At 39.6% G+C, this 13,667-nt stretch overlaps 1 protein-coding gene across 3 annotated transcripts; it reads right to left on the bottom strand.

Moving 5' to 3' along the window:
- Positions 1-28: 28 nt before the first annotated feature.
- Positions 29-12,930, bottom strand: LOC108166378 (transient receptor potential cation channel subfamily M member 1-like). Of its 3 annotated transcripts, none has more exons than XM_017305472.1 (9): positions 12,832-12,930; positions 10,727-10,806; positions 2,961-3,037; positions 2,104-2,299; positions 1,812-2,025; positions 1,394-1,518; positions 1,146-1,317; positions 338-512; positions 29-244 (listed from the first exon to the last, which is right to left on the bottom strand). In XM_017305472.1, exons 2-9 carry the CDS (start codon positions 10,796-10,798, stop codon positions 88-90), a joined length of 1,188 nt encoding a protein of 395 aa, XP_017160961.1. In that variant the 5' UTR covers positions 10,799-10,806; positions 12,832-12,930; the 3' UTR covers positions 29-87. The 3 variants fall into 3 exon arrangements, with proteins under 3 accessions (XP_017160961.1, XP_017160960.1, XP_017160962.1); XM_017305471.1 differs by lacking the exon at positions 12,832-12,930 and adding an exon at positions 10,903-11,227; XM_017305473.1 differs by lacking the exon at positions 12,832-12,930 and adding an exon at positions 10,903-11,229 and having other exon boundaries at positions 151-512.
- Positions 12,931-13,667: the final 737 nt, after the last annotated feature.

Genomic DNA, 13,667 nt, shown 5'->3' with positions numbered 1-13,667 from the left:
GGATGCATGAATGACAATGGACACTGGATGATTTCAGAAATGTTTATTATGTGACAAACACACAATATTCCCACATGAAAGATGATTTCAAACATGAATAATACCTCCGCTGTTACTCACCAACTCCCTTTTTTTCATGCACTCCATTACCATGAGCAGGATCTGCTGGGACTGGCTTTTGCTATAATTAAACGTCTTCTGGATTGTGACTAAGAGCTGGTCTCGGACGTCATCGTTAACCAGGCTTCAGGAGAGGATTGATAAATCATATTTAAAACTTCTTTGACCCGAGAATGCCACCAAGGCGTTGCGAGAGACGAATTATCTGAGACCTCACCCTCCATCCTCTGAGAACTTGTGTGCGAAGGATATGATGTCTGAGGCGCGGCCGCTGCCATCGCAGACCACCACAGGGATGGGAGGCTCATCCCTTAGGCTCTCTAAGGTGATGGAGATGACATTGGGACCTCCCTCCACTATCAAACACACAAGAGGAACACCCTGACCCAAACCTGGAACACACAAAGACAAAGAGTTTGTCCAACCAGTCAACTCAGACACTAAAGAAAAAGAAACAGAACTTCATGTGATGGAGGAAGAAGGGAGTGAAGTCAGTGGTGACAGCTGAGCATCCCTTTGCTGTCCCTGCCTTATCGAAGTTCCAGGCATAGGATGACAAAGGGAAGCCCACGGGTCACAGGGGAGCTCTCCAACAACTTGTCCTTTAAGAACCTCGCTCACACTCGCAAGTTCTGCATATAAGCCCACATTTGTGTGAGCTCTATCAGTCTGTTGGGTTTTTATCTAAATCCTCAAACTCATCCCCAAGCAAACCAGCTGTGAGAACACAGCGTTGATGAATGCACCATGCCCTCTTCTTTTATCTCTGTGTATTTTAGTAACAGTGTTACATTGCCGCATTCAGGCTTTGTATAGTTACAATATTCTAGGTCAATGTTTTTGCATGGATGACATTTCTAGACAGAACACAGGTGTTTAGAATTTTTTTTATATGGACAAAGGCTAAAGACATTAAAAAATAATAGTTAACTACAAATCTAAGATAATTTGGATGCACCACACTGGGACATGTACATAATCTCTGGCCAAGAGGCCCAAGATCTCCTGAATCCACCCCTGCTTACGAGTGTTGATCTTCTGCAAGGAGATGTGCTTCTCCAACAGTCGGCGGAGTTTGACCTCAGAGCCATACTTCCCACAGGTTCCGTTGTCGGTGAGGATGAAATGAGAATGGCTGCTGTTGAGCACTGCCAGCTTACTCAATGGGTTTGCCATCGATTGATAGGGTCTGGTTACCTAGAAAAGCAATGGAGAGAAAATTGTCAAACAGAGCTATCAGAGAAACAAAGAAAGAAAGAAATTCTGCTCTTACATCTTTTCCAATGAGATCCTCTTTGTTCTCCAAGATGCCCCAAGGAGCAATCCCTATTGCACACACCTTCCCTCGTGACTTGGATGAATGGTCCTTTAAGGCATCCCCAACGTGACGGATCACGCCTAAAGTAAGATTAGCAAAACAGATTACGATGAATAAAACCTTTTTCCAGAAACCTCACGGAGCTTTGTCATGGGACATACTTTGGCAAAATCCACACGAATTGCAATTTGTGCTAAATTTCCAAGCAATGGTTCTAATTATAGAGCTTAAATCTGTGACAATGTGCTTGATAAACCTCTTCCCTCAGGAAATTACAGTAGAGGTGTTATGCAATGACATTTTAGAGTCAAGGTAATCTTCTAATGTCACAATCTGGTATTTATTTAGTGAACGGTAAAAGCATTAGAATAACCTGTGTTCACTCCGCCCGTGAAGATCCAAGCTCCCGTGGTGACGGCCGCTTTTATCAGGCCTTTGCCAAACACTTGCTTGAGTTTGGGTTGGAGGTCAAAGTTCTGGAGACCCCCATGTACCGAAATGAGCAGCGTAGGCAGCTCCAGCTGCCAGTCCTTCACCATCAGATGCAGGAGGTTGTCAGGCTTGGTGTCATAAGAGACGCGAATGTACTGTGGAAGAAAATCATTTCACTTGGTTGTGTTTGCTTTAAGCTGCGTGACAAATGGGGAACATCTCAAGTCACTCACCATCGCCTTGTTGATGAATCCTCCTCCCTGAAACTCAATGATCCCATAAGAGTCTGTAGGGTAGGTCCTGGTGTGCTTCACCACACTCCACTTATCATTCGGTGTCTCGATTTGCACCAGTGGGGTCGCCTCTGCTATGGAATTGGCACCAGGAGGGATGGCCACGTGTTGCGTCACCAGCTGACCACAGACACATCTGCAGCAGATGCATTCCTTGTGAATTAAGAAATGCTTTGACTTTTTTCCCTCAAAGACTTGTGAGAGAAATGACCTGGTTAAAACGGGCTTTTCCTGAACGTGTCTTTTTTCATGTTCTTTGAAAAATGTGCACTTCTTGTCAGCAGCACACCAGGCAATAAGTACGTTTTGTAAAATCTCCAATGACGGTACTTTGAGCTTAATGAGCACTAAATAATTTAGAAAACCAATTGCACACTACAGAGAACATATTTCTAACAAAAAATAGAAGTATGTAGATAGATTAGATAGATATGAATTCTTATTATGGGTGAGGGTTAGGATTCATTGTCTTTTATTAATGTCTTTAATTACATATCAGCTTCTGACCAACAAAGTTACAATGGACAAGATTTCTTATTTTATTCTATTCAACTCTTCTGAACAAGATCAACTGCAAATAATTAAATTTTATTAATTCTTAAGAACTGTTTTTATTTTACAGCATAAACATTGTTTGATATCATTGAATTTATGTGAAGAATCCTAACACCACACTCTTCCTTTTCCATGACACCAAATTTAAGAATTACTGATCTAAACATTTGTTAATAACTGCAAATCCTTGTTGAAAATCTGACATGTCACAAAATTATTTTTTATTGTTATTTTTTTCTTACCTGGTTGGGTCCTTGCTGGGAAATATGTGAACACATTCCCTTTTCAGGAATGTCCTCTCAATCCAAGCTTTCTGTGCCTGCGAAGACAAAACATGACAGAACCTACGTGAGCATTACGAGCTTTATCATTGCTTCCCCAGGAGATCAGCCTCAGCGATCTGTCTGAATTTAAGTTGCACTTTCCAAATCCTCTTAGTTGTAATCCCTGGCTAAAAGATGCTGATAGTTTGAAATGTGCAAAGAATGCATAAATAACTGACAGGGGAAAATATTTCAGCCTGAAATAGAGTGAATATAGTTAGTGGTGGATTTCGATCCAGTGGCTCCAGCTTAGAAGAAAACCAGTCCGTTTTCTTTTAATAGCGCAGAATGTTGCAGAGTGAGAACTTGATACAAGTTAAAAAAGAAGAATCCCACACATTTCTTGTTCTCCAGGGTGGATCAAAGTTTCCCAGAACACGACACATGTTTTCTTTCTATCTTTCTTCAGCCCCCCCAGCTCCCTCCCAGAGAGCTTTTTAGAACAGTTGCATTCCAGTCAAATCTGCTAAATAATCTGCTGACATACCGTCCAATCAATTAGAAATAAAAATTCAGGCAGAACAAAAGGTATTAAATTATGTTAAAGCATATCCAACTGAGTCACATGAGAATGAATTAGAGGCCATGCACAAACTCTGCTGGTGTCTTGTGACTTGTCATAAGTTCTGCAGACACAAACCGCTCTCACCTCAAACTCACATGTATTAAAAATGTAAAAGGTTGAGCCTTTTAGTTTGTTTCTTCCCACACTTTGTTTAGGTCTTCTAAACCAGTGGAAACATAATCTTTTATTAGTTTTATTTTTGTCATTGAAACGAAAGGCATTTCGCCTGCTTATCAGCAACCCGTTGTATTTTACTGTTGCCTTTTCCATCTTATTTTTCTCTCCCTCTGAATCGTCTTGGCTTGCAGTCTTATCATGCATCATTAAACAACTAGAGCTCCTGCTGTGCTGCCTGCTCATATTTAACTCGTCTGAATTCACTCTTCAGGGTCTGCAGAGCAAATTACCTCCCAGTCTATTAGGTATTTATGAAATATTGTTATAAATTAGATTTGTAAATTCACTTACATGCAGCCCTCTGTTGTAGCCTTACAGTCCCCCTCTCCGGTACTACAACACGTTAGGGTTTGAGACGTGAAGAGAAGTCTGCTGCTCCTTTGGTTGAGCCTTCCTCTCGTGCTGCATACCCTGCCAAGCTCTCCCATTGAATCCCACTGGACATGAAACTTCTTCACTTTATGAGGGCAGCCTAATATGATGAGCATGTGAGCAAGGTCTTTGTTCGCCCAAGTCCCATGACTCCAGTTCAAGGTAATCCTTTTGGGAGTCCCATGACCCCCTTCTGCATGCCCACGGGGTATTTTCATCCTTGGCTTGAAACAAGGCACAATAAATCTACTTTGATAACCAGCCCCTAATCTCCCAATTTGCTTAAACCTCATTTCTTTGTTTTCCCCCTGCACTTCTGTGGATGATCTTGTGGATGATCTTGTGCATGTGTCTGGGGAAGACGGCACAGAACGCCTAAACTAGTTGGTCAGAGACTCTTCAGGTTTTCATCTGAAAATCTTCAACCCCCGTCATTACCAGCCCCCCTGCCCCCCTCCAATCTCCCTTGATTTCAACTTCATTTGCATAATTGGGAGAATTGGATGCAGACATACTTTTGTGGGACACCTTGTTAAAGAATGACTCGTTTCCAGACGGGGGCAAGGTCAGTCAATGCTAATTGCAGTTAATCTCTATTTCCACACACCACATTTTTATGGAGAGAAGTGAAAAAAATAGCAAATCTATTCACACCCCTTGAGTTTGGTCACATTTGCTCAACTTACAACCACTCGTCGCCCTGTTCTTTTACAAACAGAACATGGCCGACTAAACACAGATCCACACCAGCCTTTTCCGATTGTTAACTTGTTAAAAAAAACAATCAGGCTTTTTAATTATCCTGTTCACTTTGTGTTACAAAGAATGTGCTTAAACCATGGCAAAAGAAGGTGAAATCTGGTTAAAAACCTCAAGCAGTTCTGCATTAAATGTATTCTGTCAACACTCTCATACGAGCCCCTTTTATGGCTAAAGAGAGCAGTTGGAGCCTGATTGAGCTGACGATAGAAAATACAGCGTGGGAGAACCCCAACATCCACAGAGTTCACCTGTTTTTTGTCCTGCTCAAGTTTAAGCCATTGTTCATTTCAGCACAGCAAAAGTAAAGCGCATTTTCAGCAGGGGATATTTGGCGAGTAATTACGCATTTATTTCAGCTTATTTAAACTCATTAACCACAGCAACTAAAGCCAGAATCCAGTCGGCCAGCAAAACTGCTGCCCTCGTTAGGAGCTTGCCTTTAGCGCTTAACCAGCAAAGACCCTGGAGAATTTAGACGTCGCGGGAACAGATTGTGTCACACCAAGCAAGTAGTCGAGACTTAACGCTAGCGTCGAAACAAAACCCAACATTCATTCTGGAACGCATGCTTTTCTGGGAAGATATTTGCCTAAAACAAAAGGAAAGTTGTGCAAGTTGAACATGATAAGTTCTTGTTTGTTGAAAGAGATGAATATTAAAAACTATAAAACTAGAGTTTTATAGGTTGTACGTAGAATTATTTTGTTCTCTTGAAACTGTGACCCCCAACCCCATTAATAGCCCTCACATGTTTCTCCATAACTTTTTTCCTCACTTACTTACAAATTGTAGATTTTCTGTACATTTTCAAACACATACAGGCCACATAGGCAGCATGCCATCCATTCTCATCTTTTTTTTTTTTTTTTATTGAAATCACATGGTGTTGGTCTCCTGACCCACAGCTTAGCAGCTAATTTGTTTCAGTGGAGCTACAATTGCACCATTAAACCCCTAAAAGCCATTTGAACAAGTTGCAACGATTCATTTCAAGCTGCTATCGGGATCCCACTGAAGTGGAAGATAAGGCTTTGATTGGCAATAGAGTTAGAGCTTAATGAGCTGTGGCACAAAGAAAACACAGTTGTAATAAATGTGCTGGACACATAAAAAGCTTTCTTTTACAAGGATTGACTTGAGGGTAGAAGATTTTTGCATTGATTTTTAAATTTCTCCAGTTTTGAAACTTTGGTTTGGCAAATTGGTTCCCGCTGTGAGGCAGGCTGTTTTAAGACGGCCCTGCTTGTAAATGAACTCATTGTCCTCCAGAGTTTGAAAATCCATTTAGGCGTCACGAGTCCGACATGTCGCTGATTATCCCCAAGAGTCAGAGGAGTCATGAGACATGTTTTAGAGCTGCTGTTTTTCCCCCAAAGATGGAAAGGCAGAAATAAATGAACTCATAAAAACAAAAAATAACAGAATTTTGAGTACGCAATATGTCTTTTTGTACTGGTGTGTTGATAAGGCGTATTTATCACCTATGAAAAAAGCTTTTAAGTGGAAAATGATGAAAATATGGGTAAGTGCGCAGCAGTTTTCAGTTGTTATTTTGCTTTTATGTAAACATTTAGGAGAATTACAGCCAATCTCAGAGAAACTAGATAGTGGTTTTTATTTTTGGAGATAGATAAAAAAAAAAAAAAACTAATTTAAGCAGTGTAATTAAATTTTTTACATGAAATTTCTGCTGCTAGCTACTACTTGTTAACAAACTTACAGCTTGCATCCATTTTCTTTACACCCTTGTCCCTTAGTGGGGTCGGGAGGGTTGCTGGTGCCTATTTCCATCTAACGTTCCGGGCGAGAAGCGGGATTCACCCTGGACAGATCGCCAGTCTGTCGCAGGGCAACTCAGAGACACAGGACACACAACCACGCACCCACACTCACACCTAGGGGCAATTTGGAGAGGCCAATTAACCTGACAGTCATGTTTTTGGAGTGTGGGAGGAAGCCAGAGTACCCAGAGAAAACCCAGGCATGCACAGGGAGAACATGCAAACTCCATGCAGAAAGACCGGGGCCGGGAATCGAACCCAGAACCTTCTTGCTGCAATGCAGCAGCTCTACCAACTGCGCCACTGTGCAGCCGTGGCACAGTTGGTTTGTCAGCACAGCTTGTCAGCACAAAATGCTCTGTTCTCCTTTCTTTCCTATTTTGAAGAGTATGATAACTAGTCCTTTTTCTACTGTCATTCATGACAAAGATAATTTATAAAACTGTAATTTGTTGAAAATATCCAGTTATATTATATTCTTTGACAAAATTGTGTTAGAAACTCAAGATTGGACATTTTTCAGTCCAATCTTGCGGAGATAGACATTCTCCAAATTCTGACGTTTTAATAAATTTTCTTTTTCTCTTAAACTGTATAACTTGAGTTAAATGTTCTGGGTTTCCTTCCTTAAGCTTCTTTCAGTAGGTTGCTGGGGTTTCCTCTCATTCCTTTTGGCAAAACTGGTGGAATAGAGTCTCACACACACTTTTCAGACCTGTCTAGAAATCTTCTATAACTGAGATCAGGACCTTGCAATGAGCACAAAACATTCCCTTTGTTGTCTTTGAATCACTTTGTAGCTAATTTGATTGTATGGTTATGGTCATTGTCCATTGGTAAAATTAACTCGGGGCCAAGTTTTTACTTCCTGGCTCCTGTTTCTACAGTATCTCTACATAATATATTTTCTATGGTACCATTATTTTGTAAAGTGTACTATTAACCTCAATTAAAACACCACCACAACATGGCATGATGCTGCCACCTGTTTGCTCCCCAGCACAGATGCTGTTTTCAGGTTTACAACCTTCCAATTTTTTTTCAACGAAATGTAAAGAGGATCATTATGGCCTAACACTTTGAGTTGTTTCTCTAGAAATTTTCTCTTTTGTTCCTTAGTCCATCCAAAAACCTAATCTTCTTCTCGTTAGCCCATGCGATTAGTTCACTGTGACTAATGAGACTTTTAACCAGCTGCAGCCAACATCTTCACCAGATATTTACTTTGGTTTCCGAGGTTCATTTACACATTCCCCACCAAAGCACTTTAATCTCTGGAACACAAAGCCTGTCTCTTTTCCTGAAGGATATGTACAACACCATTGTAGTTAAAGTGTGTGTGATGGAGCATCAGTTTAACTTCCTGTTCAGTATTCATTCAGCTTTCAGATAAATACCATAGGGGCATGTTTGTGTGATAACATACAAGTAGTTTTCCACAATATACATAAATGTAATGCATTTTACACCTGTATATATAAAGTTTGACTATGCTAAAAATGCTTATTTCTATTCGGTGAATATTGAGTTTATATTAGGATTTTTCTACATGCTTTATTGGGTCATCCAAATTTGTCATGTGCTCCAGATAATCCAATCTGATTTACATTTAATAATTAGTAGAATGTTTAATCCTATTGCAAACCTTCAAATTTCATCTTAAAGTTCCTTTTCTTATTATTTTTCATTAGAACAAAATAATTTTAGTTCATAAAAGTTGAGTACAACAACCATATTGCTTTCATTTAGCATTAAGGAACCTTTCTGTAATGCTGCCACATTTAAAGATTGTTTTCATTTTCATGAGCTTTCTTCACACAAAGAGCCTGCTGTGCCTCGGCCTGAAACAGTGAAACCTCGCTCTCAAGATGTGAGCCCTTAAGCTTTTTAACGCTCTTTGGCCCTCACCTGACCTGAGCCTGACTCTTACATCACACACAGTCATATGAGGCTGAAAATCACTGGGTTTGTTAATCAAATTTCCACTGGCTGTCCTGCCCTTGTGTATTTGAACAATGGAAGCGATTAATTTGTTCATAAAAATTTATCCCACAATTTCACCCCTCAGGCTAAAGGCGTTTTGGATGTACTTCTTTCTTTCATACTCCAAGCTGAACCTTTTTCTCAGAATAGGATGAATAGAGATGAACGCTTTCCTAATTTTATTAATGGCAACATGGTGATATAGTCTGAGCACGCTTAGCTGAATGTGCTTGGTGATGCGGAACCTGTGGCTAATGCTCCCAACGAGCACGACATCTGCCCTCATTGTTTTAATTCGTGACTTTTTTTTAAACCTAATTTCTAAATGACAAGGATGAAAAAGAATTTGTGGTCCATACCACGAAGCACCATAAATTACGGTTATTTTGGAATAGAAAATTAAATCTACAATGAAAGCAACCAAAATATTATATGTGACCAGAGAAAACATTGAACGTGGTACTTCGTTGATTTTTGATACTATTAATATCACGGAACTGTTCACTTTGGAGCATAGTTTAAGTTTGCCAAGTGGAAAAACCTCATATAAATAGTTTGAGGAATGTATTCTAATTTGGTTGCACCAAAACATTTAAAGGTTGCTAAAATATTCACAAAAAGAGCAAGGTTTATCATAGTCTGTTCTCATTAATGTCTAATAATCACGGCTACCCTTTGATGTTTAAGTTTTCGACATCGACTGAATGATCCAAAAAGCTTGAAATGAACCATAGTTCTATACCACATGATGGGTCTTTGTAGCATTCTGGCACTACTGTGTTCTTCCACAAAATAGGTAAAAAAAATAAAAAAATTAAAAAAAAAGCTTAATTGTTGATTTGCTCTCTCTTAGTTCATGAAAAATATACAAGCTAGATCCTTCATGCTTTCAATGATGTGAACTGAAGCGTATTAATCACATGAAAGCAGAGTTTAGAAAGAGTCTGCAATCTGTCATGACTCCACAGAGAGACCATTTTAAAGGATTAAAGTTGTGTTCAGGGGAAACTAGATGCTCAGTTTTAAACACCACTTAATGGTGACTTTAGATGGGTTTTGGATGAAAATACTGACCTTATAGCCATACTTCTGTCCATATAACCTGAACAAACCTGCATTTCTGTGAAAGAGTCAACATGTTTTTGTTGTTGTTGTTTTTCATGGTGTGATAACAAGTGTGATCATATGTGGATTCCAGTGTTTTGTGCTGCAGTGTGCCTTTTTTTTTAAATTCAGCCCTATTTATTCAAAAAACCTCATATGAAACTCAGATCAACAAACTCCCATTCAGCTGTCGATCGGTTAGTAAATTGAGTAAATATGTGCGACATGACCTCAGTATAAATACGTCTGTTTTGTGACGTCCTCTGAGGTTTGTTAGAGAACATTAGTGAACAAACAGAATCATGGAGAAGTAGAAACACAGCAGGCAGGTCAGGGAGAAATCTGAGGGATTTTTTCTTTTAAGCAAGATTGGGTTGGAAATCGGTATCCAAGCTTTGAGCATTTCATGGAATACTGTTCAACCTCTTATCTGAAAAATCATAAGAAAAAGGTTCTTTCTGTAGACTGCATGGAAAATTCTGTTTTTTGAGGAAAACTAACTCTGAATATCACCCTGAACACACGATCCAAACATGGCGGTGGCAACGTCATGCTGTAGGAAGACGTTACATCTGATGTGCAAAATGTCATGTTGTTGACTGTGTGTTTGTATTTTTATGATCTAAAGCACTTTGAAAGGCCTTGTTGCTGAAGAGTGCTATACAAATAAAATTTGACTGATTAATGTTTTCGGGAGAAACATGAAATGTGATCAGAGTTGATTAGCACTTTACAATTTTTTTAGCTTCTGTGTTTTTGTCTATTGCATGAAATCCTAGTAATATAAACTTTTGACTGTAACATGAGAATATGTGAAAAAGTTCAAGAGGTAAAAGTAATTTTCCAAATGACTGCAGGTTACTAAAACCAGACGACGTCAATTCCAGATGACAACTTTAAAAACACTGAAAATAGCCTGTTTTCTGCAGGCTTCTTCTTACCTTTTGCGAGCCAGATGTGCTGCGTTTCAGGGAGGATCTTTTAAAAGTGCCAGCCTGGCCCTTAGTGTCCATCTTGAAAGCTTTAGCACAGAAAAGGGATCCTCAATGAGCTTCAGCCACAAAGCTGAGGCATGACTGCCTCCTCTAAATTCAAACTACGAAATAATTAGGCCTACAATTCTCCATCAGTGCTGGTCTGAGTGCTTCTCTCCCCTCTCTGCAGCTTTCACTCAAATGACAAGACAGATATTCCAGCCAGGGATATAAATCACTTGATGACACACTTGACACATAGACCCTTTTCCTCTGCCAGGCATCCCATAATCAGGCTTAATGCAGCCAGCTCTTGAGGCCTCAGAGTCTAATGGATAGAGATTTAATAAATGGTTATTGAAGGTAAATCTGCTTTGGTACACCACAACGCTGAAAAGGGCTGAGAGGGGCCGTGAAAGCTGTGATGCCAGTGTTAACTGGCCGAGAGCAGACAGTCGTTTCACCAGATGAGGCTCCCAGCTCCATGTGTCTGGAAGGGGAGACAGTAAGAACTCAGCAGGGTGCAGGGAACAGCAGATACTCAAAAGCAGTTCCACTGTAGTAGCTGTACTGAGTTAGCAAAAATGCTAAAATGTTCTGAACTGATGCGTTGTATTAAATTATGTTGCCATGTGTTTCAACATGTTCAAATTCCACTGCTTTCGAGTAGCATGGACAGAGAGAAGCTCATTACTGAGTATTGTTCAAAGTTCGTCTTGCTCCAAGTGAACAAAATATGCATGGTATTCACCAGCGCTCCTTTATAGCCTTTGTGAGAATGTGAAAACCAAGATTAAAAAGTAGAACTAATGTCATTTAAAATGTTTCAGAAGAAACAACGTTCCAGTTGAAAAAGTAGATGTTGGACAACTCCCTCTGCTGGACACACGTTGTAATGATCTTTTGAGTGAAAATAGAAGCATTCAGTTGTGTTCGATGCGACAGTGATCATCACACACCACATCACTTTTGCACATTTTGTCATCTTACAACAACAAATTTTGAAGTGGAAGGAAAAAGACATGTGTTTTTCAAACACCATTCATAAACAATAATCAGAAAATCGTTGCCTGTTTTAGTATTATGATGTTTATTAGAGAACAACAGTAAATAAAGAAGCTTATGACCAAAGAACTGAGTTGACCGGTCAGATATGGACCTGTGAACATTTTTTTGAGGGTTAGGTTGGAAAACCATGGCCCAGGTTTTTAATATTTTAAGGAGCACTGTTCAGTCTGTTACTTTAAAAAAAAAAAACGTGGGAGTAGTATGGCATAACTTAAACCTTTCCAAGACATAGCCATAAGAATTTACCTCTACAGTGAGACGTAAAGGTGTTCTGATCAGATGAGACGAACATGAAACCTTTTACCCTAAATGCAAAATGGTAAATGTGGAGGAAAACCTGGATAGACATTCCCACAATGCAGCATGCTGGTGACAGCATAATATTGTGTTGAGGCCTTTTTTTTTCCTCGGCAAGAATCGGGAAGCTGGGCAGAGAAAGATGGAGCGAAATACAGAGCAATACTGGAAGAAAACATGGTAGAGTGGAGGTTCTACCTGCCAGAAAGACACTGATCAAAAATATTTTAGATCAAAACCTGTTTGTTAGAATGACCCAGTCAAAGTTCTGTCCATAATCTAATTGAGTATTTTGAGCAAGGCTCTACATCCATTCAAGTGAGCTTTAATTTAAGAAAGAATGTCAGCCTCTTGATGTATGTAGCTGGTTGAGACATTCTTCACTTGCAGCTGGTGAAAGATGGTTCTACAAAGTCTAAACTAACGAGGGACTGAATACAAATGCATATGCCACTCTTTCAATTTGTTTTATTCGTAACAACAATGTCTTATTTTCCTTCCACTTTACATTTATGCAATATTTTAGCACTGGCTTGCCATATAATCCCAATGAAGTAAAATAAAATGACAGTCTGAGCTTTACAATGTTATGATAGCTATCAACAGCTTTTCTGAAGAAGAGCTGTGCAGCATTTAAAAACGAACAGGAGACGGTTACTCTCCTGACTGCACTGTCAATCACTATGAGCCATGAGAAACAACTGTACCTGCTGTACTCAGATCCCCTTTGGCAATGATCACAAGCACTGCATGCAAACCACTGGTAGATGACTTCCTTGTTTGGGTGTGTCGAACGCATCTGAATGCGTCTCATAAGAGATAATGCGCAATTTCTCCTTGTAAGCAGGCACAGATGAGCTTTATTATCTGTCAGTGGCTTTGCATTGGTCAGTGGAGGAGATTAGTTAGGCCCAGTGAGGAGTAGGACACACAGGAGGGAGGAACATTCACTGAAACATGTGGCAGCATAAAAATATATAGGCCACTCCTGCGAACACATAAACAAAGTTTGTTAAACAGAAGTGAACTTTTGCATTTAACCTGGCATTTTGTGGTTATGTGAAATAAATGGTGTGAGTAATTGAATTCAAATTTTCATGACTGTATTTCGTTGCTGTGTAAACTGCCACCATTGACTTAAATATTGATGGAATCAGTTGCAAAGTAAGTCATGCAGACTTGAGGTTTTACTTTTCCATGAGTCAAATTGTCTGTGGTTTGAGTTCTTCTGTTGCCTTACAGTTGACTTTGATGATCAGAAAACTCAGTCAGTAAACTGAAACTTCATAAAGTTAATACGTTAGAGTCAAAAACTTCATATTAAAACTTTTTTAAGCAACACAAAACTGACATAAATTTAGCACTGAAGAAACCTCCTACCAAATGTATCCACACGAATTTGTTTTCCATTAACCCTTAGCCTGTTACCTAGCTTTATGTTAATGATTGATACGCCTGCCTCATATTAATTATTAGCAGATGCACCCTGTATCACGTCCTGATTATTGCAACATTCAGCCTCGACTAAACCTTCGATTATTTG

Source organism: Poecilia reticulata, linkage group LG6, assembly GCF_000633615.1.
Source record: "Poecilia reticulata strain Guanapo linkage group LG6, Guppy_female_1.0+MT, whole genome shotgun sequence".
NCBI classification, from domain to species: Eukaryota; Metazoa; Chordata; class Actinopteri; order Cyprinodontiformes; family Poeciliidae; genus Poecilia; species Poecilia reticulata.
The sequence above is the reverse complement of the archived record's forward strand: the minus strand, read 5'-3'. Positions and strand labels throughout refer to the sequence as shown.